The sequence below is a fragment of the Lepus europaeus genome, chromosome 11 (genome assembly GCF_033115175.1).
Source record: "Lepus europaeus isolate LE1 chromosome 11, mLepTim1.pri, whole genome shotgun sequence".
Lineage (NCBI taxonomy): Eukaryota > Metazoa > Chordata > Mammalia > Lagomorpha > Leporidae > Lepus > Lepus europaeus.
This window is the reverse complement of record NC_084837.1, coordinates 25,693,695-25,717,943: the sequence shown is the minus strand read 5'-3', so window position 1 is coordinate 25,717,943 and position 24,249 is coordinate 25,693,695. Positions and strand designations below refer to the sequence as shown.

The 24,249-nt window shown below is 39.2% G+C and overlaps 1 protein-coding gene across 2 annotated transcripts in view; it reads right to left on the bottom strand.

The window, feature by feature from the left end:
* The window catches only part of SOS2 (SOS Ras/Rho guanine nucleotide exchange factor 2), a 108,166-nt gene that overhangs the window by 29,503 nt on the left and 54,414 nt on the right, over positions 1 to 24,249 (bottom strand). For both annotated transcript variants that reach the window (XM_062205152.1, XM_062205153.1), the window contains exons 8-16: positions 23,309 to 23,407; positions 19,215 to 19,342; positions 18,070 to 18,725; positions 17,603 to 17,684; positions 13,253 to 13,375; positions 7,666 to 7,769; positions 4,815 to 5,037; positions 1,074 to 1,193; positions 765 to 927 (exon numbers count right to left, since the gene is read on the bottom strand). In XM_062205152.1, the coding sequence (XP_062061136.1) occupies positions 765 to 927; positions 1,074 to 1,193; positions 4,815 to 5,037; positions 7,666 to 7,769; positions 13,253 to 13,375; positions 17,603 to 17,684; positions 18,070 to 18,725; positions 19,215 to 19,342; positions 23,309 to 23,407 (1,698 nt within the window). The remainder of the gene's footprint in view (positions 1 to 764; positions 928 to 1,073; positions 1,194 to 4,814; positions 5,038 to 7,665; positions 7,770 to 13,252; positions 13,376 to 17,602; positions 17,685 to 18,069; positions 18,726 to 19,214; positions 19,343 to 23,308; positions 23,408 to 24,249) is intronic.

The following is a 24,249-nucleotide window of genomic DNA, read 5'->3' as shown; positions in this document are numbered from 1 at the left end:
AAGGGGTGCTGGCGCTGCAGGCCACGACTTTAACCAGTTGCGCCACAGTGCTGGCCCCAGTATCTTAACCCTTATGTCAAACGTCAACCACTAAATTATTTAGCACAGCAAAAATCAGAAATAACTGTCCCATAATAGAGTTGATGGAGTAAATTCTGGTTTATTCATGAGATAGAAAACCATGCAATCATTAAAAATCTTAATTTTGAAAACTAGCTAATAAAAGAAAATTGTGTATGTGAAGACGACACAGGTCACAAAAATCTATGCACAATATAATCTCAATTTTGTAATTAAAAATGCACACAAAATATATAATTCTATTTCTTGCATCTCAAAACTTTTAAATAAATATTAAATGCATTATTTTATTATTGAAACATTCAAATAAATTTTAGAAAGAGTTCTTGCCATGTTTTTTTTTTTTACTATATACTTAAGTTGATTAAGAAGGTATCTGTATAACTGAAAATGCTTTCTCATTTATTTGAGACTATCAATCAATGTGCCACTGAAAAAAATTCACTTGGGTCTTTATTACATTTAGGTAAGGATATTAAAAAGAGGCATAAATCCCATATTTTCTGATGAACCCTAGGCTTATACTGCACACTGATTTTTATCCAGTATCTTTTTATCACTGTGTTTAAGGGAAAAAGATGTATTTACAAAGGATTTACTCAAAATGATAAGTAGTAGAAGTAAACTTTCACATTAACTTTATCTTCCTCCAAAAGGATGAAATAGCAAAGCCTAAAACTTACCTCGAAGGTATGGTCTAGTCTGTACACTGACACTGAATTTACTGCACTGACGATCTCCAACACACCATTGAAATTATTCAAATCTTGAAAAACTTGCAGAATTTCTATAATTCTACTTAGTATTGACACACGTTCTTCAAAATTTTCTGCTTCCACAATGCATCTAACAGCAACAAAGAATTCATGGCTTAGAATAGTTTTTTCACCTCATTGAGAAAACAAGAAATCTATTTTACAGGCTTTAAGCTTGAATATGAGTTCATACTATGACTGTTAATGAGTAATAAGTCAGAGTAAATAGAAACTTACTTTTCAAACCAGAGGGTGAGATTTGTAGTATGACGAATCATTTTTAATAAATTTGGAGAATTTATTTCTTTATCTTCTTTGGTCCACACACTCCCCACAAGCTCAGAAGGTTGGACTTTCCTGTGGAATTCAAAAAATCATTGTAACTTAACTCTTACCAAGAATCCTAAATCTCAGGAAAAGGGCAACTTTTATGAAGGATCCTAAAACTAAGAAAAAAGACAACCCAAAGGATAAATGACTGAGCACATAACAAGTAATTCATAAAGGAGCAATCTTGAATAGCTACAAACAAGAACCACTTGGTCTCTTAGTAAGGAACAAAAAGATCATAAAACTGCAATGAAACCCCACACTACTCCTGTCAGACTAACAAACGTCTGATAGTACCAGCTGGGTAAAAATATGATAAAGAAAGAATTCTCCAACATTGATAAAGAAACAAAAATTTATAATCATTATGCAAAACAATTTGGTAATACCTTATAGTACTGAAGATACATGAGTTTGTGGAAAATGTGTATTAAGAAAAAATCTGTATGGCTTCCAAAAATGTTTTGCCTTAAAATAAACTTACCTTTTAATAAAATTTCCACTAACTTCTTTTTTTAAGATTAATTTTATTTATTTGAAAGGCAGAGTTATAGAGAGTGAGGGAGAGAAAGAGGGAGATATCTTCTGTCTACTGGTTCATCCCCCAAATAAGCTGCAATGGCAGCAGCTGGGCTAGTCCAAACCCAGGAGCCAGTAATTTCTTCCCATAGGGGTGCAGGGGCACAAGCACCTGTACCATCTTCCATTGCTTTCCCAGGCACATTAGCAGGGAGCTGGATAGGAAGTGGAGCAGCTGGGACTTGAACCAGTGACCACACAGGATGCTGGCACTGCAGGTGGCAGTTTAACCCCCTAGCCCGCAATTCCGGCCCCTTCACTAACTTTTTAAAGTACAATTATACACACTAGATGGACTTAGCAATTCTTCTACTAGTTATATACCAAACAAAAACTCTTATACAAAGCTATAAGAAAACATAATAATGTTCACTAAAGCATTGTTTCCAAGAGTGAAAACTTCTAAATAACTTAGTAACTCAACAAGAAGCTGCAGTGTTCATACAATGGAGTATGACAGAGCAGCAAACCAAAACTAGACTTATGAACTACTAAAACACCAAAATCAATTTGGTAAACCAATGCTGAAAAAACAATGCATACGTATATACAGTTTAAAAATGTGCATAGGAGCCGGCACTGTGGCATAGTGGGTAAAGCTACCACCTGTAGTGCTGGCATCCCATCTGGGTGCTGCTTCGAGTCCCAGCTGCTCCTCTTCTGATCCAGCTCTCTGCTATGGCCTGGGAAAGCAGCAGAAGATGGCCCAAGTCCTTGGAACCCTGAACCTGCGTGGGAGACCAGAAGCTGCTCCTGGTTCCTGATCAACATAGCTCTGGCTGTTGATCTGGGGAGTGAGTCAGAGGATGGAAGACCTCTTTTTCTCTGCCTCTGCCTCTCTATAACTCTCAAATAAATAAATAAATAAATCTTTAAAAAAAAAAAAAAAAGTAATTGGGCTCCTGCCACCCATGTGGAAGGCCTGGATGGCAATCCTGGCTCTCACCTTCAGCTACAGGGTTGCTGTGGACATTTGTGGAGTACATCAGGATGGGTGCACTGTGCCTCTCAAATAAATTTTATTTAAATGTGCAAAACAGGGCATCAGCATTGTAGTGCAGCAGATATAGCCACTGCCTGTGATGCCAATTTGTGTCCTGGCTGCTCTACTTCCAATCCAGTTCCCTGAAAATGGCCTAGGATAAGCAGTGGAAGATGGCCCAAGTATTTGGGCCCCTGGCACCCAAATGGGAGACCTGGATGAAGTTTGTGGCTCCTGGTTTTGGCTGGTCCAGCCCTGGCCGTAGTGGCCACAGGGGGAGTGAAGCAGTGAACGGAAATCTCTCTGTAGCTCTGACTTTCAAATACATAAATTTTTTAAATGTGTAAAATAATACCATACACTGTTTAAGAACATGTGTTTATGTATAGAAACTATAAATATATACAGGGCAACAGTAAATACCAAATTCAGATTAACAGTTATTTCTTGGGGAAAAGAACAATGGGATTGTGAAAATTACATGAAAGATTTCAATTTTATCTGTAAAACTTTTATTACCCATGAGCTCTCATTATATTATTCTCTATCTTTTTAGGATGCTTGAGATATTTAGTAAGAAGAGCTGAATAAATCACTGCATAAACTAAATCAAAAAAACATAACTGAAAAGCAGACTAGTAGCATTGCTCTCAATGTCCTACACAGATGTGGTTATTTATTAAAAAATATGAATATAAACGGTCACTTACTAATAGTTTTGAAATAAGTTTTGGGTGGCACTATTATCTCACCAGAAACTCAGTTTACAAAGAATGTCAATCTTTTATGTATGTTATCCTTATTCCATAATACATATCAATGAACACAGGTATTTCTAGGTTCTCAAAGCAGTTCCACAAGGAGCTAATTGGTTTGTTTTTTTCTGATGTCCATTTATATAACAGTTCCACTACAAAGAAAACCTTGATTCAGTACTATTTGCTCACCTCCAGTCACAAATCCCTTTGCTCCTATCTATAAAAATTCTCAAAGCATAAAAAAATAACAAAAAAGCCTACCTAAATTTCTTTTTTTTAAATTTATTTATTTACTTGAAAGTCAGAGTCACACAGAGAGAAGGAGAGGCAGAGAGAGAGAGAGAGGTCTTCCATCCGCTGGTTCACTCCCCAACTGGCCGCAACAGCCTGAGTTGCGCTGATCTGAAGCTAGCAGCCAAAGACTTGGGCCATCTTCCACTTCTTTCCCAGGCCATAGCAGAGAGCTGGATCAGAAGTGAAGCAGCCAGATCTCAAATCAGCACCCATATGGGGTGCTGGCACTGTAGGCAGTGGCTTTACCCGCTACGCCACAGCGCTGGCCCCCTAAATTTCAAATTACTTCAAATGTAACACAACACTTCTGAACTAGATACTGATAATCTCCAGTGGGTATGCCAAAGGCTTGATTCTGAATAGCATGGTCAAGAAAAATCAGAGGCCAATTCCAAAGATTATAAAGTTTATTTCTGGTGCCTTCTTACATATCCCTTAGCAATAAATTTTATACATTGTTGCTTTTCCCAGTATAGTCACAGTAAATCGAATATGGCTGCCAATCAGGACAGCTTCTTAAGTGGGCCTGTTTCTGAATGCAGAAAAGCTTCTGGTGTAATGAGAGTGATAAGGGCTAATTTTTTTGACAGGGAATTGTTAGCTGCAAAAGCCTGAGTTGTCAGGGACAGAATAAAGCTTGTCTCATTCAGTACTCAATTCATTTAGTTGTCAAGAGCCTAGCATCTGTACTGACGTGGCTGAATGACCTCATTCTACAGCAATGTGAGAAAGTTATCAGTAGTAGGAGAGGGGTGATTAACTTGAAAGTGGTTACTCTGCTGTTGCTTTTAGTCTTCTCTCTTGCACTCCTCCATGAAGAATGGCTAGGCCCTAATCTAGGCCTACATATTGATACAAGACTTACACCTGCAGGACAGGTTACAGTTAAAAGCTGTGCTGTGAGCTGTCTTCCAAGTCCACGAGAGTATTTTTTAGCACTCATGAATAATTTGTAAAATGTTTTAAAAATAGGTAGAGGTATGTTTATGGTTCTTAAAAAGAGAAGGACATTTAATTAAGACATTTGTTGTCTACCTGTAAAGATCAGATTCCAAAAGTGTTAGCTGACGTGCGATTTCTATTGGATGCAGTGTCATGAGATCAAATGTTTCAAACTGTCCAGGCTTGCTGATATGCCATTCAATTGGTGGAGGTGGACTCTCAAAGGTAATATTATGGCTTATTCCATTTGCCTGAGCTTGCTTCTTCCTCTTAATGATCTTAGCAATTGATTCTACCCACTTCTTCATAGCTTTCCCTAGAAAAAGAACATATAAACAAAAACACCTTTTACTTAACAGATAGAAGTACAAATAAGATCTCTTATTTTCACCTCACTTCAACAACTACCAACTCAGGGCTCAAGCCCCTCCGCTCTCTCCAGGTTATTCTGAAAGAAATTCAAGATACCATACCATGCATTCATGTTTAAGTATTTGTCTCCAAACGTCTCTTCAAAATAATAACTCTAACACCATTATCACATATAAAAAATAACAACTTGTGGGGAGCAGGCTTTTAGCCTAGTGGTTAAGATGCCTACATCCCACATCAGGGTGTCTGGGTTAGATTCCTGGTTCTGGCTCCTGCTAATGGAGATCCTGGGAGGCAGTGGTGATGGCTCAAGTAATTGAGTTACTTGCCCATTCATTTGAGAGATAGGGATTGAGTTCTTGGCTCCTCGCTTTGACCCAGCTCAGTCCTGGCCATTACAGGCATTTATAAAGAGCAGACTCCCTAAATGTCTCTAAAATTATAAAGAAAATGTTTTAAACTGACAACTTCTTATCTTCAAATATTGTTGGTGTTAATTTCTTTTTCTTTTTTTATTTTATTTTTTTTTTTGACAGGCAGAGTGGACAGTGAGAGAGAGAGAGAGAGAAAGGTCTTCCTTTGCCGTTGGTTCATTCCCCCCAGTGGCCGCTGTGGTCAGTGCACTGTGGCCAGCGCACCGCGCTGATCCGAAGCCAGGAGCCAGGTGCTTCTCCTGGTCTCCCATGGGGTGCAGGGCCCAAGCACTTGGGTCATCCTCCACTGCACTCCTGGGCCACAGCAGAGAGCTGGCCTGAAAGAGAGGCAACCGGGACAGAATCCGGCGCTCCGGCCAGGACTAGAACCCGGTGTGCCGGCGCCCCAGGCAGAGGATTAGCCTATTGAGCCGCGGCACCGGCCGATGTTAATTACTTTTGTGATGTTTCTTTGCTCGTGATAATTCCTTATATATACTATTTTACTGGGAATTGTATTCCTTCCTCATTTACTAGTTGAACTATTTGTGTCTGACAAATGTTTTCTTATAATTGGTTTGTTTGAAAAGACACAAACAAGATAGACTTACTGCATTTAGTCAGTATGTCTCAAGTCTCCTGTAGGCTTCACCTTTATCAATCATTTTTTAAAAATAGTTATTTCATTTATTTGAAAATAATGAGAGAAAGAGGGAGAGACAGGAGATAGAGAAGTCTTCCATCTGCTGGTTCACTCCAAAAATGGTTGCAATGGCCCCAGATAGGCCAGTCTGAAGCCAGGAGCCAGGAGCTTCTTGAAGGTTTCCCAGGTGGGTGCAGGGGCCCAAGGAATTGAGCTGTCCTCTGCTGCTTTCCCAGGCACATTAGCAGGAAGCTGGATCTGAAGTGGAGCAGCCAGGACTTGAACCAGAGCCCTTATGCAATGCTGGCATCACAGACGGCAGCTTTATCTGCTACGCTACAATGCTAGCCATTATCAATCATTTTTGCTTGCAACTCATTTGTTGAAGAAACTGAATCACTTGCCCTTAAGTGTTCCTCAGACCTGCAATTTGTCACTTTCATCCCTAAGGTTTCACCTGCCATATTTCTGTAACCTATATTCTCTGCAAGCCAGACACATGACCCAGAATTTTTTTTAATACAAATACTTGCAAAGAACACTTCTAAGAGAAGCATACAATGTCTAGTTCTCTCTCTTTTTGTGATGTTTGTCCACTCATATGCCCAGTTCCTTACATCTATTATTTTACCAGGAATTGATAAAGGGTGATAATCGTTCATTTCTTCTTCACTTATTAGTAGAATTATTTCTATAAAAATAAACTTTTCCTCATGAATTATTTAGTCATCCTCAGGTATATCTCAGATAGGAAAAAAAAAAAACTTTAGACATTAATATCACACCACTTACTGTTGATTTATTCTAATGTGTGTGTATGTGTGTGTGTCAGAAGTGGTGCAGCCACGATTCAAAGCGGCATCAACGCGGGATGCTGGTGCTGCAGACCACACCTTAACCTGTTGCACTACAGCGCCAGCCCCTTTTATGGTATTCTTAATGTGTTTTACTGTCAGATAAAACATAATTGTTCTTCATCCAATAATAAAAATTTATAACATATGTATTTGTTTAAATGTTCATGGCCTGTAGTCTTACTTCATGGGTTGTGATTTAGAGATTTCAAGTAGGAAATTCCTATCTTTAATGTATCAAAATATATCAAAAACTTTTCCAGTGGAAATAAATCTTACTAAAAAAAAACCTGTTAATCATCTAAAGCTAGAAAACAAGATCAAGGAGAATATGAAAACAAAAAAATTATACACATTTTTATTTAACTGAAGCAACGGCAACTCTGAGACAAGGTAAAAATTAAACCACTTAAATTTATTAAAGAGTATTTTTGGCTTCTTTAAAAGAAAATATTCTCCCCAAAAACTGAAAAGGCAAGGTTCTAAGACTTCAGATTATTTCTGAATAAATATTATGGGCTCCTTAGTCTATAAAAAAATCATTCCAAACATTATTTCAGCTTTTTAAAAATGAAAAAGTTTAGCTTCTTAATTAAAAGTCTCCCAAATTTGAAAAAAAATCATGTCCAACAGAATATTTAATCAAACTTTTAAATAAATACCTCTTACACTTGAAATGAAGGATTCTAGTCTTTCAAGCAATTCCAAATCTCTTTCAAAGTCATAAAAATGGTGTTCAACCCAGTGCCGAAATACATTTAAGATCCTGATGAAACGGAAAGAAACGTATTTTAGTGAAATCTGGCCATTACTTAGACTTCTTTCCTTTCTCAAATGCCAAGATGATAGCTTGTCATACAAGGGTCAATATAATACTCAGAATCTTTGACCTGTATCTAATTAATAGTTTAAGTGCTTCAATACTGTGAAAATGCAGGTCTCCAGATCATGCATTATTTTAAAACTATACTTCAAAATATTCCTAAATAAAAATGTAGGTTTTTTTTATGTTAAGGAAAAGTGCTTTTACGTTGTGGAAAATTAAATTTAGTCTATTTTGTTTTAAATTCAAGTGTTACCATCGATTTTTATGTAATCTACAAATATGCCTACATTTTCTTATTTTATATCCAAAGAAAAATAGTACTTTGAATGGAACTATTCTGTTCTGCAGTATCACAAAAATGATTACATACAACCTTGCAAACAAATGATGAGTAACATATACAAACATAACATTCCATTCACCAACAAAGAGATAGCATACATTAAGAACACTAGGATTTTTTTCTTTCTTACTTCAACCAATGACTATTTCCAGGTTAGTTTATATTTATCCCTAACTGACAGACAATGAGTTTTTCCCCCTTCAGGCTAAGAAAATATATTTAGGAGTGAACACTTCAAAAGGGTTAAGGCACCACTAGTGATGCCCACATCCCAGTGGGCATGCCCACATCAGAGTGCCTGGGTTCAAGTCCCAGCTCCACATCCAATTCAGCTAACTGCTACTGTATACCCTATGAGCAGCAGGTGATGGCTCAGGTCACTGGATTCCTGCCAATCATGTGGAATATCTGGATTGAATTTTAGGATTCTGGCTTTGGTATGACCCAGCCTCAGCTATTCCAGGCATTTGGGATGAGCCAACGGAATCACTGTGCCTTTCAAACAAATAAGTACATTTTTAGAAATAAAGTACATTTAATTCTCAGTCTCTGTCATGGTATCTTGTAGTAAAACAACCTTAAGTCATGTATTTGCTTAGTTCTGTGGCTTAGAGAACACTTGAAGAGATCACAAAGCTGTTAGCTTTAATTTACACTTAGATTAATTCAAATAGTTCTATTTCTACTTTATCTGTTTTCTAGTTTCTATAGCATTCAATATTTTTTAAAGTTATTATCACATAATGGGGAGGTTATTTGGCATGGCAGTTAAGACATAGTTTGGGACATTCACATCCCATATTGGAATGCCTGTGTTCAAGTCTCCACCCAGCTTCCAATTCCAGCTTCCTACAAATGCTCACCTTGGGAGACAGCCATTGATGGCTCAAGTACATGGGTCCCTGTCAAGTACATGCCAGATACCAGATACTCACTTTTTACTAGATCTCCTAGCTTCAAAGTGGCCCAGTCCCTGCAGTTGCAGGCATTTGAAAATGAACCAGCAGATGGCATGTATCTATCTACCTCTCTGTTTCTCTCTGCCTTTCAAATCAGTAAAAGAATTTTTAAAAAATTACTATCATACAAAAGAAAAAAAACATTATCAGACTCCATCAAAATTAAAATTTTATGTTCATCAAAAGGGATCATTAAGAGAACTAAAAGGCAAGCCACACACTGGGAGAAAATATCTGCAAAATGTTTACTTGACAAACTATTGGCATCTAATCCTACTCAATTAACTCCTACAACTAACTAATAAAAAAAAAAACCCTCAAAATATGAAAGATTTGTACAGATTTCTTCAAAAATAAGTGTAATTAGTTAATGCAAGACAATAAGAAGTTCTGAACATCATTAGTCGCCAAAATGAGATACCACTATATACTCAGCAGTATGGCTAAGCTACAAAGACTGATATTACTAAGTACTTGTGACGATAAAGATCAAGTGGAACTCTCACACATTGCTGGTGAAAATGCTGAGATAACATTTTGGCAGTTTCTTTCAAAAGTAAACATACACCCACCTTATGACCCAACCATTCCACTCTGAGTTATTTGCACAAGACAAGTAAAAAAAATATATTCACAATAAGATAAAATTCACAGCAGCCCTATTCATAACCAAAAAACTGGCAAAATCCAGGTATCCTCCAAAAGGAAAAAATAAATAGGGTATTTTCATATAATCAAACACTATGTCCACAATAAAATAGGACAAATGAATTTCAGAAGCATATTGAATGAAAGCAGTCAAACACAAAAACAGAATGTAAGAAGCCATTTAAATGAAATTCTAAAAAGATAAAATTAATCTTTGGTGATCAGAAGACTGACATTGGTCAGTAGCAACAAAAATTGATTAGAAGGGGCATAAAGGAACTTTCTGGGGTATGGTGGCATTTTATTTCTGGAAAAGTTTTAGGTTATAGATATGTATGTTTGTTAAAATTCAAGCGAAGTACTCTAAAGGTACATCATTTCATTATATGCACATTTCGAAACAAAAAATAATAAATACTGAACAGTAATGATATACAAGTTGAAGAATTTAAGTAGAAGCATTTCTTGAAATACATCCAAAATTAGACTGACTGACAGAAAAACAATAAAGGAACAGGTAAGTGATAAAACAAGAGTTGTAAAATATTAACAATAGATCTAGGCCGGCGCCGCGGCTCAATAGGCTAATCCTCTGCCTAGCGGCGCCGGCACACTGGGTTCTAGTCCTGGTCGGGGCACCGATCCTGTCCCGGTTGCCCCTCTTCCAGGCCAGCTCTCTGCTGTGGCCAGGGAGTGCAGTGGAGGATGGCCCAAGTGCTTGGGCCCTGCACCCCATGGGAGACCAGGAGAAGCACCTGGCTCCTGCCATCGGATCAGCGCGGTGCGCCGGCCGCAGCGCGCCTACCGCGGTGGCCATTCGAGGGTGAACCAACGGCAAAAAAGGAAGACCTTTCTCTCTATCTCTCTCTCTCTCTCACTGTCCACTATGCCTGTCAAAAATAAAAATAAATAAATAAATAAATAAATCTAAGTGGTGGGCTTATGGGTGTTCATTGTAAAATTCTCAAACTACTCTATGTTGAAAATTTCAATGGGCCCCTGATGTGGTGTAGTGGGTAAAGTTGCTTCCTGTGATACTGACATCCCACATGGGCACCAGTTCTAGTCCCGGCTGTTCCACTGCTGATCCAGCTCCCTGAGAAAAGCAGAGGAGAATGGCCTAAGTGTTTCGTCTCCTGTAACCACGTCAGAGGTCTGGATGATGCTCGTGGCTCCTGGCTTTGGCCCAGCTCAGCCCTGGCAACTGAGGCCAAATGGGAAATGAATCAGCAGATGGAAGATCTCTCTTTCTCTGTCTCTCCATCTCTCTGTGTAGCTATTTCAAGTTTAAAAAAAAAAAAAAAAGTTAGAAAAAAATTACTGGGGCTGGCGCTGTGGCGCCGTAGGTTAAACCTCTGCCTGGGGCGCCAGCATCCCATATGGGCACCAGTTCAAGTCCCAGCTACTCCTCTTCCAATCCAGCTCTCTACTATGGCCTGGGAAAGCAGTGGAAGATGGCCTGAGCGCTTGAGCCCCTGCGCCCACATGGGAGACCAGAAGGAGGCTCCCGGCTTTGGATCAATGTAGCTCCAGCCGTTGCGGCCATTTGGGGAGTGAACCAGCGGAAGGAAGACCTCTACCTCTCTCTCTATCTTTCCTCTTCACTATCTAAAACTCTACCTCTCAAATAAATAAGTTAAAAAAAAAAAGAAAAATCACTATCACGAATACAGAACAGGTTTTAACAACATGGCTTGGATTTCAAGGCCATCTTCAACTCTACTCCACTTTCTGCAGTTAATCTCACCTACTGTTACTTGTAATGCTTTCAATTCCTTTCATGTCAATTTCCTTATCTATTTCCTCTTCATATCCTTTTCATTTCTGCCTACTTTGTTCAGACTATTTCCTATCACCATGAGTATCTATAGTCATCTTTCTGCCTATCTAAATTCTATACATGTTTTGGGCCAATCTCATATTTTACCTCTTGAAAGATGTCTTCCCTAATTACTCTGTTCTAATCTCAGCTATAGCTGAGATTTTACAGTAATGTATTTTTCTGAGCTACTTAAACATTCAAAGTAGAGTAACTATCTCATATACCCTTTCCCCCCCCCAATAAAATCATAATGGTACCATAATAAGATAGTTCACAAAATTGCTATATTCACCATAGTACAAACTGAGAAAACAGAAAACATCTACAAATAATTTATTTGACTAAATACCTAAGATTATATTTCACTCTGCCCTATATAACATCTCCTAATTATATGCCTCATATTAAGGGACTTAATATGAATGTAGATTAGTATAAATGTACCAGTGCCAGAAGAAAAGAATTAATTATTTCTTTATTGCTAGTAGGTAAATAATATGATCTTCTGATACAAAGAATGATATGTTAAAAGTTTTAGCTGAAAGACAGATACCTGGGAGCATTATCATTCCTTTAAAACTGAATTTATTTGAGATAATTATCCTGGAAAACAAATAACTAATAAATTCAGTTCAAAGTTATAACTGATTTGTTAGCAATTATCAAGGAAACTTAACACCCACAGAGAAAAATATTTTTAGACAATATACAGGTAACATGACAACTCAGTTTCATGGAAAGAAGTAGGTAACACACTTTGGTTGTCACTTGGACTTTAAAGAAGGAGTTTCCAATTTTCAACATTCAATACAAAATGCTATGGAAGACAGACATGGCTACAATCCTGACTTGCTACTCTGTTTAATATGACCTAGTTCAAATTATGGTACAGTGTAAAAAAGCCCAGGATTACTAGGTGATCACAACAGAATATGAATTAAAAGAAAAATATGGGGAAAGATTAAGGTTTTTAAAAAATTGGTGAAAGCGTAGGCAAGACTATATGATATTTTATAATTTTTAAAATTTATTTTCATTTTACTTGTAAGGCAGAGACACAGATAGAATGAAAAAGACGCAGAAACAGAGAAACCTTCCATCTGCTGGCTCACTCTCTAAGTACCTGTAATGACCAGGGCTGGACCAGCCTGAAGCCAGGAGACCAGAAGTCCATCCAGGTCTCTGACATACATGGCAAGGACCAAAGTACTTGGGCCATCACCTGCTATTTCCCAGGGTGTGCATTAGCATGAAGCTGGAATCGGAAGTGGAGCCAGGAATCAGACCTGGATGCCCCAAAAGAGTACGGTGTCACAGGTGGCATCTTAACCACTGTACAAAATGCATTCCTTGACATTTTGTAATTGTTATTTACAACAAAAAATAGGCATCTTAGTCCATAAGCCTAATATATCAAATGCCAGAGATATCTGTTGCAAATAACACAGTATATTTAAGTAATTAAATTTCTTCAGGATATATAACAGTAGCTTCGTACAGAAAGAAGTCTCAAAGTTTAACTTAAATTATGTGAAGTTAACAATAATACTTATTTGAGTTAAGAACTAAGAGCTAGCAAAAAAAGAGCTTCATTATTAACTATGTACTTAAAATTGAATAGCACATAAAAAATGTAATATTCAGGGCAAACCTCAGTTGTACTGGTTGCACATACTCCTTGCGAAATCTTTTAAGGTCTGCACTGATTGGCTGCTCCCCTTTCTCTATTGCCAATTTGTCGGCTTCAGTAGGTTCAGGTTCTGGAATTTCAAACCTGAGAGAAAAAGCAAACAGAAAGAAATCTGTTCACACATAAAAGAAAAGGATTTCAAGTACAGCAGGAAAAGTACTTTGACTAAACAACCCCTTTTCCTATCATTTCAAGCAAAAGTACAATTATATTTCAAACGTCCCATAAGATACTATACAGCACGAGAAAGTGCCCTTCAGTTGTTCAGTACTAAGGTTTGGTAGTCTCATTTTTATCAAAAAAAAGTTCTATAATAGCACTACAGAAAACATCTAAAGGGAGATAAAAAAGATCCAAGAAAAGAATCCATGAAAATTAAAATCTCTTTAAAGAACAAGACAAAAATGGCTTATCTAATAATTCATCTTTTTTTAAGATTTATTTATTTACTTGAAAGACCAATAGAGATCTTCCATCTGCTGGTTCACTCCCCAAATGGCTGCCATGGCCAGGGCGGGGCCATGCTGAAGCCAGGAGCGTAGAACTTCATTCAGACCTGAGCACTTGAGTCATCCTTGCTGCTTTCCCAGGCCCACTAGCAGGGAGCCAGACTGGAAGTGGAGCAGCTGGGGCTCGAACCACTGCCCATACAGCATGCTGGCACTGCAGGTGGAGGCCTAACTGGCTGTATCACAAAACTGGTCCCTAATAATCTACCTTGAATATTTACATTTTTAAGGGGCTAGTGTTGTGGGGCATTGGGTTAATCCATTACTCATGGTATCCCATACTAGAGCACCAGTTTGAGTCCTGGCTGCTCTTCTTCCAATTCAGTTCCCTGCTAATGTGCCTGGGAAGGCAGAAGATTCAGGATAGAGTACTCCAGGCCCTTGACTTTGTTCTGGACCATCCCTGGCTGTTGTAGCCATTTGAAAAGTGAACATTGGATGAAAGATCAACTGCACCCTCTCTCTCCCTCTCTTTCTCTGCATCACTCTGCCTTGAAAATAAATAAATAGGGGCCGGCGCTGTAGCACAGCGGGTTAAAGCCCTGGCCTGAAGCGCCGGCATCCCATATGGGCGCCGGTTCTAATCCTGGCTGCTCCTCTTCTGATCCAACTCTCTGCTGTGGCCTGGGATAGCAATGGAAGACGGCCCAAGTCCTTGGGCCCCTGCACCCACGTGGGAGACCTGGAAGAAGCTCCTGGCTCCTGGCTTCAGATCAGCCCAGCTCCAGCTATTGTGGCCATCTGGGGAGTAAAGCAGCTGATGGAAGACCTCTCTCTCTGGCTCTACCTCTCTATGTAACTCTTTCAAATAAATAAAATAATTCTTTAAAAAATAAGCTTAAAAAATTAAAAATAAAATGTTTAAAATACATTCATAGGGCCAGTGCTGTGGCATAGCGGGTAAAGCCACTGCCTGCAGCGCTAGCATCCCGTATGAGTGCTGGTTCTAGTCCCGGCTGCTCCTCTTCCCATCCAGCTCTCTGCTATGGCCTGGAAAAGCAATAGAAGATGGCCCAAGTCCTTGGGCCCCTGCACCCAAGTGGGAGACCTGGAAGAAGCTCCTGGCTCCTGGCTTCAGATTGGCACAGCTCTAGCCATTGCGGCCAATCAAGGAGTGAACCAGCAAATAGAAGACCTCTCTCTTTCTCTCTGCCTCTCCTCTCTCTGTGTAACTCTGACTTTCAAATAAATAAATAAATCTTTAAAAAAAAAACCACAAACACATTCGTATCATTAAAATGAAAGTTAGGGTCTCCTGTACCCGTGTGGAAGACCTGGAGGAAGCTCCTGGCTCCTGGCTTCAGATCAGCCCAGCTCCAGCTGTTGTGGCCATTTGAGGAGTGAACCAGTGGATGGAAGACCTTTCTTTCTGTGTCTCCTTCTGTCTGTGACTCTACCTCTCAAATAAAATAAGTCTTTAAAAAAAAATCTTGCCCAGCCAGCACCGTGGCTCACAAAGCTAATCCTCCGCCAGCGGTGCTGGCACCCTGGGTTCTAGTCCCAGTTGAGGCGCCAGATTCTGTCCCGGTTGCTCGTCTTCCAGTCCAGCTCTCTGCTGTGGCCTGGGAAAGCAGTGGAGGATGGCCCAAGTGCTTGGGCCCTGCAGCTGCATGGGAGACCAGGAGGAAGCACCTAGCTCCTGGCTTTGGATCAGCACAGCGCACTGGAGATAGCGGCCATATCGGGGGTGAACGAACGGGAGGGAAGACCTTTCTTTCTGTCTCTCTCTCTCACTAACTCTGCCTGTCAAAAAATAAATAAATAAATAAAAATCCTGCCCAACCATAGGAAATATGACTAAAATATAAAATGTAATGATTTTGCTTTCTATATTTTGGGCATGGAAATCCAACTAAGCTGATCTTCATAACGTATTACATTGACTTAGTCTGATAAATTTAGTTTCATGGTAACAGTCAAGATAGAATTATGGCAGTAAGGTGTTTTTGTTTTTCAAGATTTATTTATTCATTTGAAAGGTAGAGCAATAGAGAGACAGAGAGACTGATCTTCCATTTGCTGGTTCATCCCTTAAGTGGCTCTAACAGCCAGAGCTGAGCCAGGCCAAATCCACAAGACAGGAACTTCATCCAGATCGCCCACAAAGAAGGCAGGGGTCCAAGTACTTGAGCTTCTATAGGCTGCCTTCCTAGGCATATTAGCAAAAAGATGCCTAGGAAGTGGAGTAATCAGCCAAGACTCTAATATGAGATGCCGGTGTCACCACATTACAACATGGACCCCAGTATTAAATTTTAAAATGTGAAACAAAAATCATTTTGGAGTACAGATTCTTTATTTTAAATTATAAGGCATTTTATATGCCACTAAAATATCAAAAATTTTTTAACCTAAAACTTCATCTTTTTTTTTTTTTGACAGGCAGAGTGGACAGTAGAGGGAGACAGAGAGAAAGGTCCTCCTTTTTGATGTTGGTTCACCCTCCAATGGCCGCCACGGTAGGCGCGCTGCGGCCAGCACACCGCACTGTTCCGATGGCAGGAGCCAGGTGCTTCTCCTGGTCTCCCATGGGGTGCAGGGCCCAAGCACTTGGGCCATCCTCCACTGCACTCCCTGGCCACAGCAGAGAGCTGGCCTGGAAGAGGGGCAACCGGGACAGGATCGGTGCCCCAACCGGGACTAGAACCCGGTGAAGGCGGAGGATTAGCCTGTTAAGCCACGGCGCCGGCCGATCTTTTTTTTTTTTTTTTTGGCAGGCAGAGTGGATAGTGAGAGAGAGACAAAGAGAAAGGTCTTCCTTTTGCCGTTGGTTCACCCGCCAATGGCCGCTGCGGCTGGCACATCGCGCTGATCCGAAGCCAGGAGCCAGGTGTTTCTGCTGGTCTCCCATGCAGGTGCAGGGCCCAAGGACTTGGGCCATCCTCCAATGCCTTCCCGGGCCATAGCAGAGAGCTGGCCTGGAAGAGGGGCAACCGGGATAGAATCCGGCGCCCCATCCAGGTCTAGAACCTGGTGTGCCGGCGCCACAAGGCGGAGGATTAGCCTGTTAAGCCACGGCGCCGGCCAAAACTTCATCTTAAAAATTAATCATAGGGGCCAGCACTGTGGCTCACTTGATTAATCCTCTGCCTGTGGTGCTGGCATCCCATATGGGTGCCGGGTTCTAGCCCCGGTTGCTCCTCTTCCAGTCCAGCTCTCTGCTGTGGCCCAGTAGGGCAGTGGAGGATGGTCCAAGTGCTTGGGCCTCTGTACTCACATGGGAGACCAGGAGGAAACACCCAGCTCCTGGCTTCGGATCGGTGTAGCTCCAGCCGTGGTGGCCATTTAGTGAGTGAATCAGTGGATGGAAGACCTTTCTCTTTCCCTCTCTCTCAGCCTCTCCTCTCTCTGTGTAACTCTGACTTTCAAATAAATAAAATAACTCTTTTAAAAAAATTAATCATAAAGGGGCTAGCACTGTGTCACAGTGGGTTAACGCTCTGGCCTGAGGCACCGGCATTCCATATGGGCATATGCGTGGCGGTTCGAGACCTGGCTGCTCCACTTCCGATCCAGCGCTCCTGAACAATCTTCACTAAAATAGTTTTTCTTTTTTAATTCTCCTGTTTGTTCTTTCTAAATACCACTTGAAACATTACTAACAGCTGAAAAGACTTCTATTATAAACAATCATTTCAGTGAGTACATTATCTGAAAATGACAGTAATACTGCTAATTTAATGACAAATAAATTATGTTCAACACTATCTAAGTATATATACTAGGTACTAAACACTTTGCAGGGTATAAAATAGTAAACTTTACAAAATGTTCATGTAAGTAAAATATATATTTTTCTTACCGTTCAATCAGTAAGCTTAGCAACTCTTGTGGTTTACAAAATGAACGATATGTAGTAAGAAAAGTGCGAACAAAATTGGGATCTGAAAAGGAAGAGCAGAAAATAGGTTTCATTTCAACTTATTCAGTTTAATTAATTCAGACTATCATCATATTTTGAGGCCTTTCTTCCTTTCTATTTTTACTTTAGGCATTATTTGAGGCATTTCCTGCCAAGCATGATATTTCTTGATAAATGAGTATTATTTTCAAATTCTCATTAAAAATATAGGAATATCAAATTTTGCAAATATTTTAAATGACTTAAGTTAACATTACATTTTAGAGACATTTGTTTCTTTCAATTTTGCAGTATTTTTATATTTTGGAAGCAATCCATTTTTTAGAAGCCTCAACAATATTTAAAGTTCATTAAAAAGCTTTTTGTTTCCAGGCTCCACATAAGCACTTGTAATGAGCTTCACATACCTGCATACATATGATATGTTAACCTTTCAATTAATTTCACAACAGTTCCTCCTTTTATAATAGGGATTCCACTTCTACTTTGCAAGTTGTCTTCAAAAACAATGTTTTCCTCAGAGTCTTTTACCACAAAACGATACACTTCTGGACTTGGTAATCTCAGTGGTTGCTCATTTTCTTCTTTCAATAATACAGAATCCAGCATTCGATCTAGAGTGCTGCGGTAATGAAGAGAGATAAGGGCAGCCATCCAATTATTTTTCTCTTCAGCTGACTTAGCAGCAAATGTTATGCTGTTTTCATCTTTGGACACCAATTCAAAAGCATGCTTGCATTCACAAGTATCTTCTTTATCACAGATTTGTATTTTCCTCATGACAAATTTTTCTTTTAATCTGTATTCTGCACTGCTGTAGCCTGGAAGCCGGGTCTGGCCATGATTAGGTTTACAGCTGATCATTAAGCCATCAAAGAGAAAAATATGCCGTTCATGCTTTGCACCAATTCTTGTCAATGGTCCTTCCATAATGAACTCGTTACAACACTGACCAATATCTTTGCCTTCCCATCCATCTATATTTTTCTGAATTTCATTCATTTTTTTGATAGCCAGGTGCTTACTTCTTAACTGACGATTATAAAAGGGGCAAACAGGATCCCTGAAAGAACACACCATGTTACATTTGGCTTATTCAACAGCTAGGCAATCCCAATAGCTTCAAATGTGAACTAGCCCAAATTAAGTGACAAAAATTTAACTAATCATATACTAGATTTTACACATAGCAATTACTTCCTTCTAATTTTCCCACTAAATGATATATGCCTTCATTTCATTTTTGTGAAAGTAGTACATATGCTACATTTCATTCCTAATACTTTAAGAACTAAAATTGTAAAGAATCTTACATTTCTTGTACAATTGCTACAAAAAATAGCTAACTTTACTTTTTAAACTTGTTAGGTGTATGTATCTTAACAATATGGCAATACTAATGTGAAAACTAGAAGAGTGAAACAAAGATGTGAAAGAAAAGTATAACTTTGAAGAATGCAATGTTCACTATATATATTATATTTCTTGAAAAACCAGGCATTAAATACAGTCAATATGCAGAGGCATTCATTCGTGTTTTCAATGGAATTACCCAGGCCGGCGTCTAGGTGAATACTGCTTGTATATTCGGTCCATACTACCTTGGAGATTCATGAGAGCAGTAATAGCTTGGTTCAGACACTCTCTGTCTTCTTGCTCTTCACTACATGCTTTCAATTGCTGGGAAAAACCAAAAAGAAAAATTAAAACTACACTGGGCCATCAACTGCTGCCTCCCAGGTACATGAGCAGGAAACTGAATGGGAAGTGGAGGCGGGAGCTGATCTCAGGCACTCTGATACTAAGAGGCAGCTTAACCCACCAAGTCACAACACATGCCCCTGCATTTTACTTCTTTATAGTATATAATCAGGGTTGGCACTGCCTGATCATGTAGTATACACATCTTCAAATTTAAAAGATAATACAAAGCAGTTTTCCAAAGTGAATTGTACAGTTTATAATCTTTACAGAATAAAAATTCTATGCAAAGTATATATTAAGAGCTCATGAGCCAGCATTGTGGCATACCAGGTTAAGCCTTCACCCGCAACACCAGCATCCCATATTGGTGCCAGTTCAAGACCTGTCTGCCACACTTCTGATCCAGCTCCCTGGTAATGCATCTGGGAAAGCAGTGGAAGATGGCCCAAGTACTTGGGCCCCTGCACGTGAGAGATCCAGAAGAAGCTCCAGGTTCCTGATTTTCACCTGGACCATCATGGGCCATTGAGGCCTTCAGGGAATGAATCAGAGGATGGACGATTTCGCTGTCTCTGTCTCTCCTCTTCTCCTTGTAACTCTGCCTCTCAAACAAATACAAATATTGGGGGGGGGGGGGGAAGAGTTCATGTTGCTGTTTATATACATTTTCAGACTTTCAAATATCTGTTATCTGGTATGATGAATGTAATGCCACCCTGTGCTTTTTTTCTTAAAAAGATTTCTTTATTTATTTGAAAGTCAGTGTTAGAGAGAGGGAGAGACAGAGACAGACAAAGATATCTTCTATCAGCTGGTTCACTCCCCAGATAGCTGCAATAGCCAGCACTGGGCCAGGTCAAAAACAGGAATCAGGAGCTTCATCCGAGTCTCCCACGTGGGTGTCAGGGGCCCAAGCACTCAGTGATCTTCCACTGCTTTTCCCAGGCCATTAACAGGGAGCTGGACCGGAAGTGGGACAGCTGGGAAATGAACCAGTGCCATACGAGATGCTGTCGTCACAGGAACAGCTTCACCTGTTACTCCATAACACTGGCTCTCATCCTGTGGTTTTAATTTGGTTTTCACTGATTATTAATGAGCTTGAATATGTTTACTGGTCCTTTGGATAACCTCTTTTGTGGAATATTTAAATTTCTTGGTATTTTAAAGATCTTTTCTTCCATGGTCTGTCTTGCCATTCTACATTTCTATTTCTTCCTGTTGTTGCTGTCAATTAATTAAAACTGAGGATAATATGTATTTGGTCCAAGGATTATAGTTTCATTGTTCACAGGGGTCATTTCTCTTCTGTTCATTCTCTGAAGGCTTACAGCACTGATACCCTCTAATAAAAGTACCTGCCACCTTTGAACAAGCATGTGTTTTCTGACTTCATGTTCCTTATGTCCTTGATCTTTCAGAGTGGTTCCCACAGTGAACATGTGAGAGTTGGGAGATTTTCTGGCAATCACCCATTCTCATTTTCCACATTATTACCACTGATTTTCACAGACTCCAGCTAACATATGAAGGTCTTTGCCTACTTTCAGACTCTTTCCCCTTTTCAAATATAATTATAACATATCTTACTCAGTAAAATTTTCTTCCTCAACTTTTTCATTGTTCTTTAGAAGCAAAGTATCTTTTTCGTTGATTATTTTGTACCTCTCCCTTGGAATGCTGAGTTGCTGGTTTAGAAAACCAGCTTAGACTTTGTCTATCAGATCCACTAGTAATAATATTAAAAGCCAGAATAATTCTATGTATATCTTTTTTTCTTAGATTTATTTATTTATTTGACAGGCAGAGTTACAGACAGGGGGAGAAGGGGAGGGGAGGAGAGGAGGAGGGGGAGGGGGAGCGAGAGAGTTTTCCATCTACTGGTTCACTCCCTAAATGGCCAAAATGACTAGAGCTGTGCTGATCTGAAGCCAGGAGCCAGAAGCCTCTTCTGGGTCTCCCAGAGGCCCAAGCACTTGGGCCATCTTCCACTGGATCAGAAGTGCAGCAGCCAGGATTCCAACTGGCACCCATATGGGACGTTGGTGCCAGAGGCGGAGGCTTAACCCACTGTGCCACTATGCCACAGCGCAAGCCCATCTATGTAAATCATGTAAGCATCTAGGCAGTAAAATCATTCAATGATTTCTGATGAATACCTACCTTAAGAAACACTTTTCTATAGAGTCCTATTACCCACAGTAGGAGCCCACCAGATTCTATGCACAAATAGATGAGCAACTTGACTGTATGTACCACATGGAGACTAAGGGATCCATAAAGAACTTATAAAAATGACTTCAAGCTTCATAGAAATAATAAATAATATACAGGCAGCCTCAGATGTATACTTAAATTGGTAATTTTTTTTAGATAATGTTCACATCTTCACAGAAGTTCTATCATTATAGTTGCCTTCTAATATTTTACAACATTTAAAAACTCTGGTTTAACTATTTAACTGAAACATGTCTTTCCCTATCTAGATGACCGGCTTTTATCTTTTTATGTTTTTTGATTGATTTATTTGAGGTGGGGAGGAGAACAGACAGACAGTGAAAGCTTCCAACTGCTGTTCACTTCCCAAATGCCCACAATCCAGCCAACACTGGAAGTTAAAAACTCAGTCCAAGTCTCTCATGCAGATGACAGAAATCTCCCAGGGTCTGCATTAACAGGAAGCTGGAGTCAGGAGTCAGAGGTGGGTAGCAAACTCACACACTTTGACATCTAAACCACTGGCCAAATGCCCACCCTTAGATGATTAGTTTTTAAAATTTCTAAAATTGTTCTTAGAGCTACTGTGTCTGTCTCTGAGATAAGGATTTTCATCATGATACCCTGAGCCATCCTAAGGCCACGGTAACTTTTACCATAAAGTAATCATTAGTCTCCAGGTCTTTTTGGTCAATGTTCCAAGACTACTGATTGGTCAGATAATTAAGGTAAAAGCAAAGAATCATTTTTTAAAAAGTCACATATATATTTTTGCCATGTTGTTTAGTCCTACCTAAGAGGAAGAAAACTACAAATGCACATAAAAAATGTCAACTTCAATTATAATTTTTAAATAAAATAAAACAAGATAGAAGCTTTAGCCTGGCCTATCCTTGGCTGATGCATCCATGTGGGGAGTAAGCCACTGGATGGAAGATAGCTCTCTGTCTCCCTCTCCCTCTCCCTCTGTGTGTGTGTGTGTGTGTTTGTGTGACTCTGACTTTTAAATAAATAAATCTTAAAAAAAAAAAAAAAAAAGACAGAGGGATGGGCATTGTGGCATAGTGGCTTACCACTTGGTATGCCTGCATTCCATATCCGAGGGCCAGTTCAAGTCCTGGCTGCTTCACTTCTGATTCAGCTTCCTGCTAATGTGCCCATGAAGCAGCAGATAACGGTTCAAGTAATTTAATTCCTGCCACCCACATAAGAGACCCAGGTGGAATTCCTAGTTCCTAGTTTTGGCCGAGACCAGCCCTTGCTGTTATGGCCATTTGGAGAGTGAACCAGCAATGGAAGACATCTCTCTCTTTCTCCCCCCTCACTCCTGTCACTCCACCTTTCAAACAAATAAATCTTTTTATAATAAATGAGATAGACACTTAGAGAAATGTTATACATAAAAGTTATAAATTAATTATATAAAACAAAAGTTAAAATACTCATGTTTCCAAAAATTAATTTAAAAAATTCTATTCTCTCAGGTTAGTACTGTGAGATCCTATATTAAGAATTCACATATAAAGACACATTTTTTTCTGTCTAGCACATGCAGATGATCTGAAGATAAGTAAGACATACAGGATTCTCTCCAACATTCCTGTAAAGAAGTTATAAATTTTAAGTTACTTTATGAGTAAAAAGTACCAAAAACACTATGATGACATCAGTAGACTTCAGGCCTCAGAAAAGCAAGTACTCAGGCTCAGGAAGCTTTCTTCTTACCTTTAATAATTCAAAATAATGCCAACAATGATATACTGGAACTAGCATAAGGCGTGGAAGGACATAACGAACTGCCTCTTTAAAGCCATCAGCAATGGACTGTAAAGCAAAAAGATACAAGAGTGTATCTCAGATATCAAGGATATATAATAGAAATACCTTAAAAAGACAGGCTTTCAAAATTCAAGATTGAGACATTTATCAAAACTACAAAGGAAAACACATTCTGTATTGAAATTGAAGGGCTATATAAATCAAGATTTTCCCTTCCCTTTGTTACTTTAAGTTTTTAGATAAATATATACATGTGTTCATCTCTTATACAGATAAAGTAACTTTCACAGTAGTCCTCTACAGCTTGTCTTCAAACATTTTTGCTTCAAGGAATTTTGAAAAATCTATGCACTCTCTCGCACATTTTTATGTCATCATAAAAAATGCTTTAAGTTTAAATAGTTACAAAGGATGTATTTTGGGGGATGCTATATACTGTCAATGTGACAAATATATTTTGCCAAACATTAAACACTTTTCAAGTGCAGCTCATTTAATTTATGAAAAATATCTGTTACATAACTTAACTGACAAAGCCAATCTTCAATGACAACCAACCAGATCAGAATTAATTTGTCAGAAAATCTGACTTTATTCTGAAATTCAAGTAACATGCTAATATCATGGTCTTAAGGACTGGAAGCACCTACAGAAGCTACAATTGCTCTCAAGACAGAACACCCAGGAATGAGAACTTCACAAACCTCTCCTCTAGGCTACCAGAAATGGACAACCAAGACTTTAAAAAAGAAAAGTTAGTATTCACCTCATGATAACCATCTCACCTTTTAACTTGAAGGTACTCAGATAGATATGACAAGACTTACACAAGCAGATAGGACATTTCACTATCAAGAGTTTTTACCGTAATTATCCCCATACTCTTC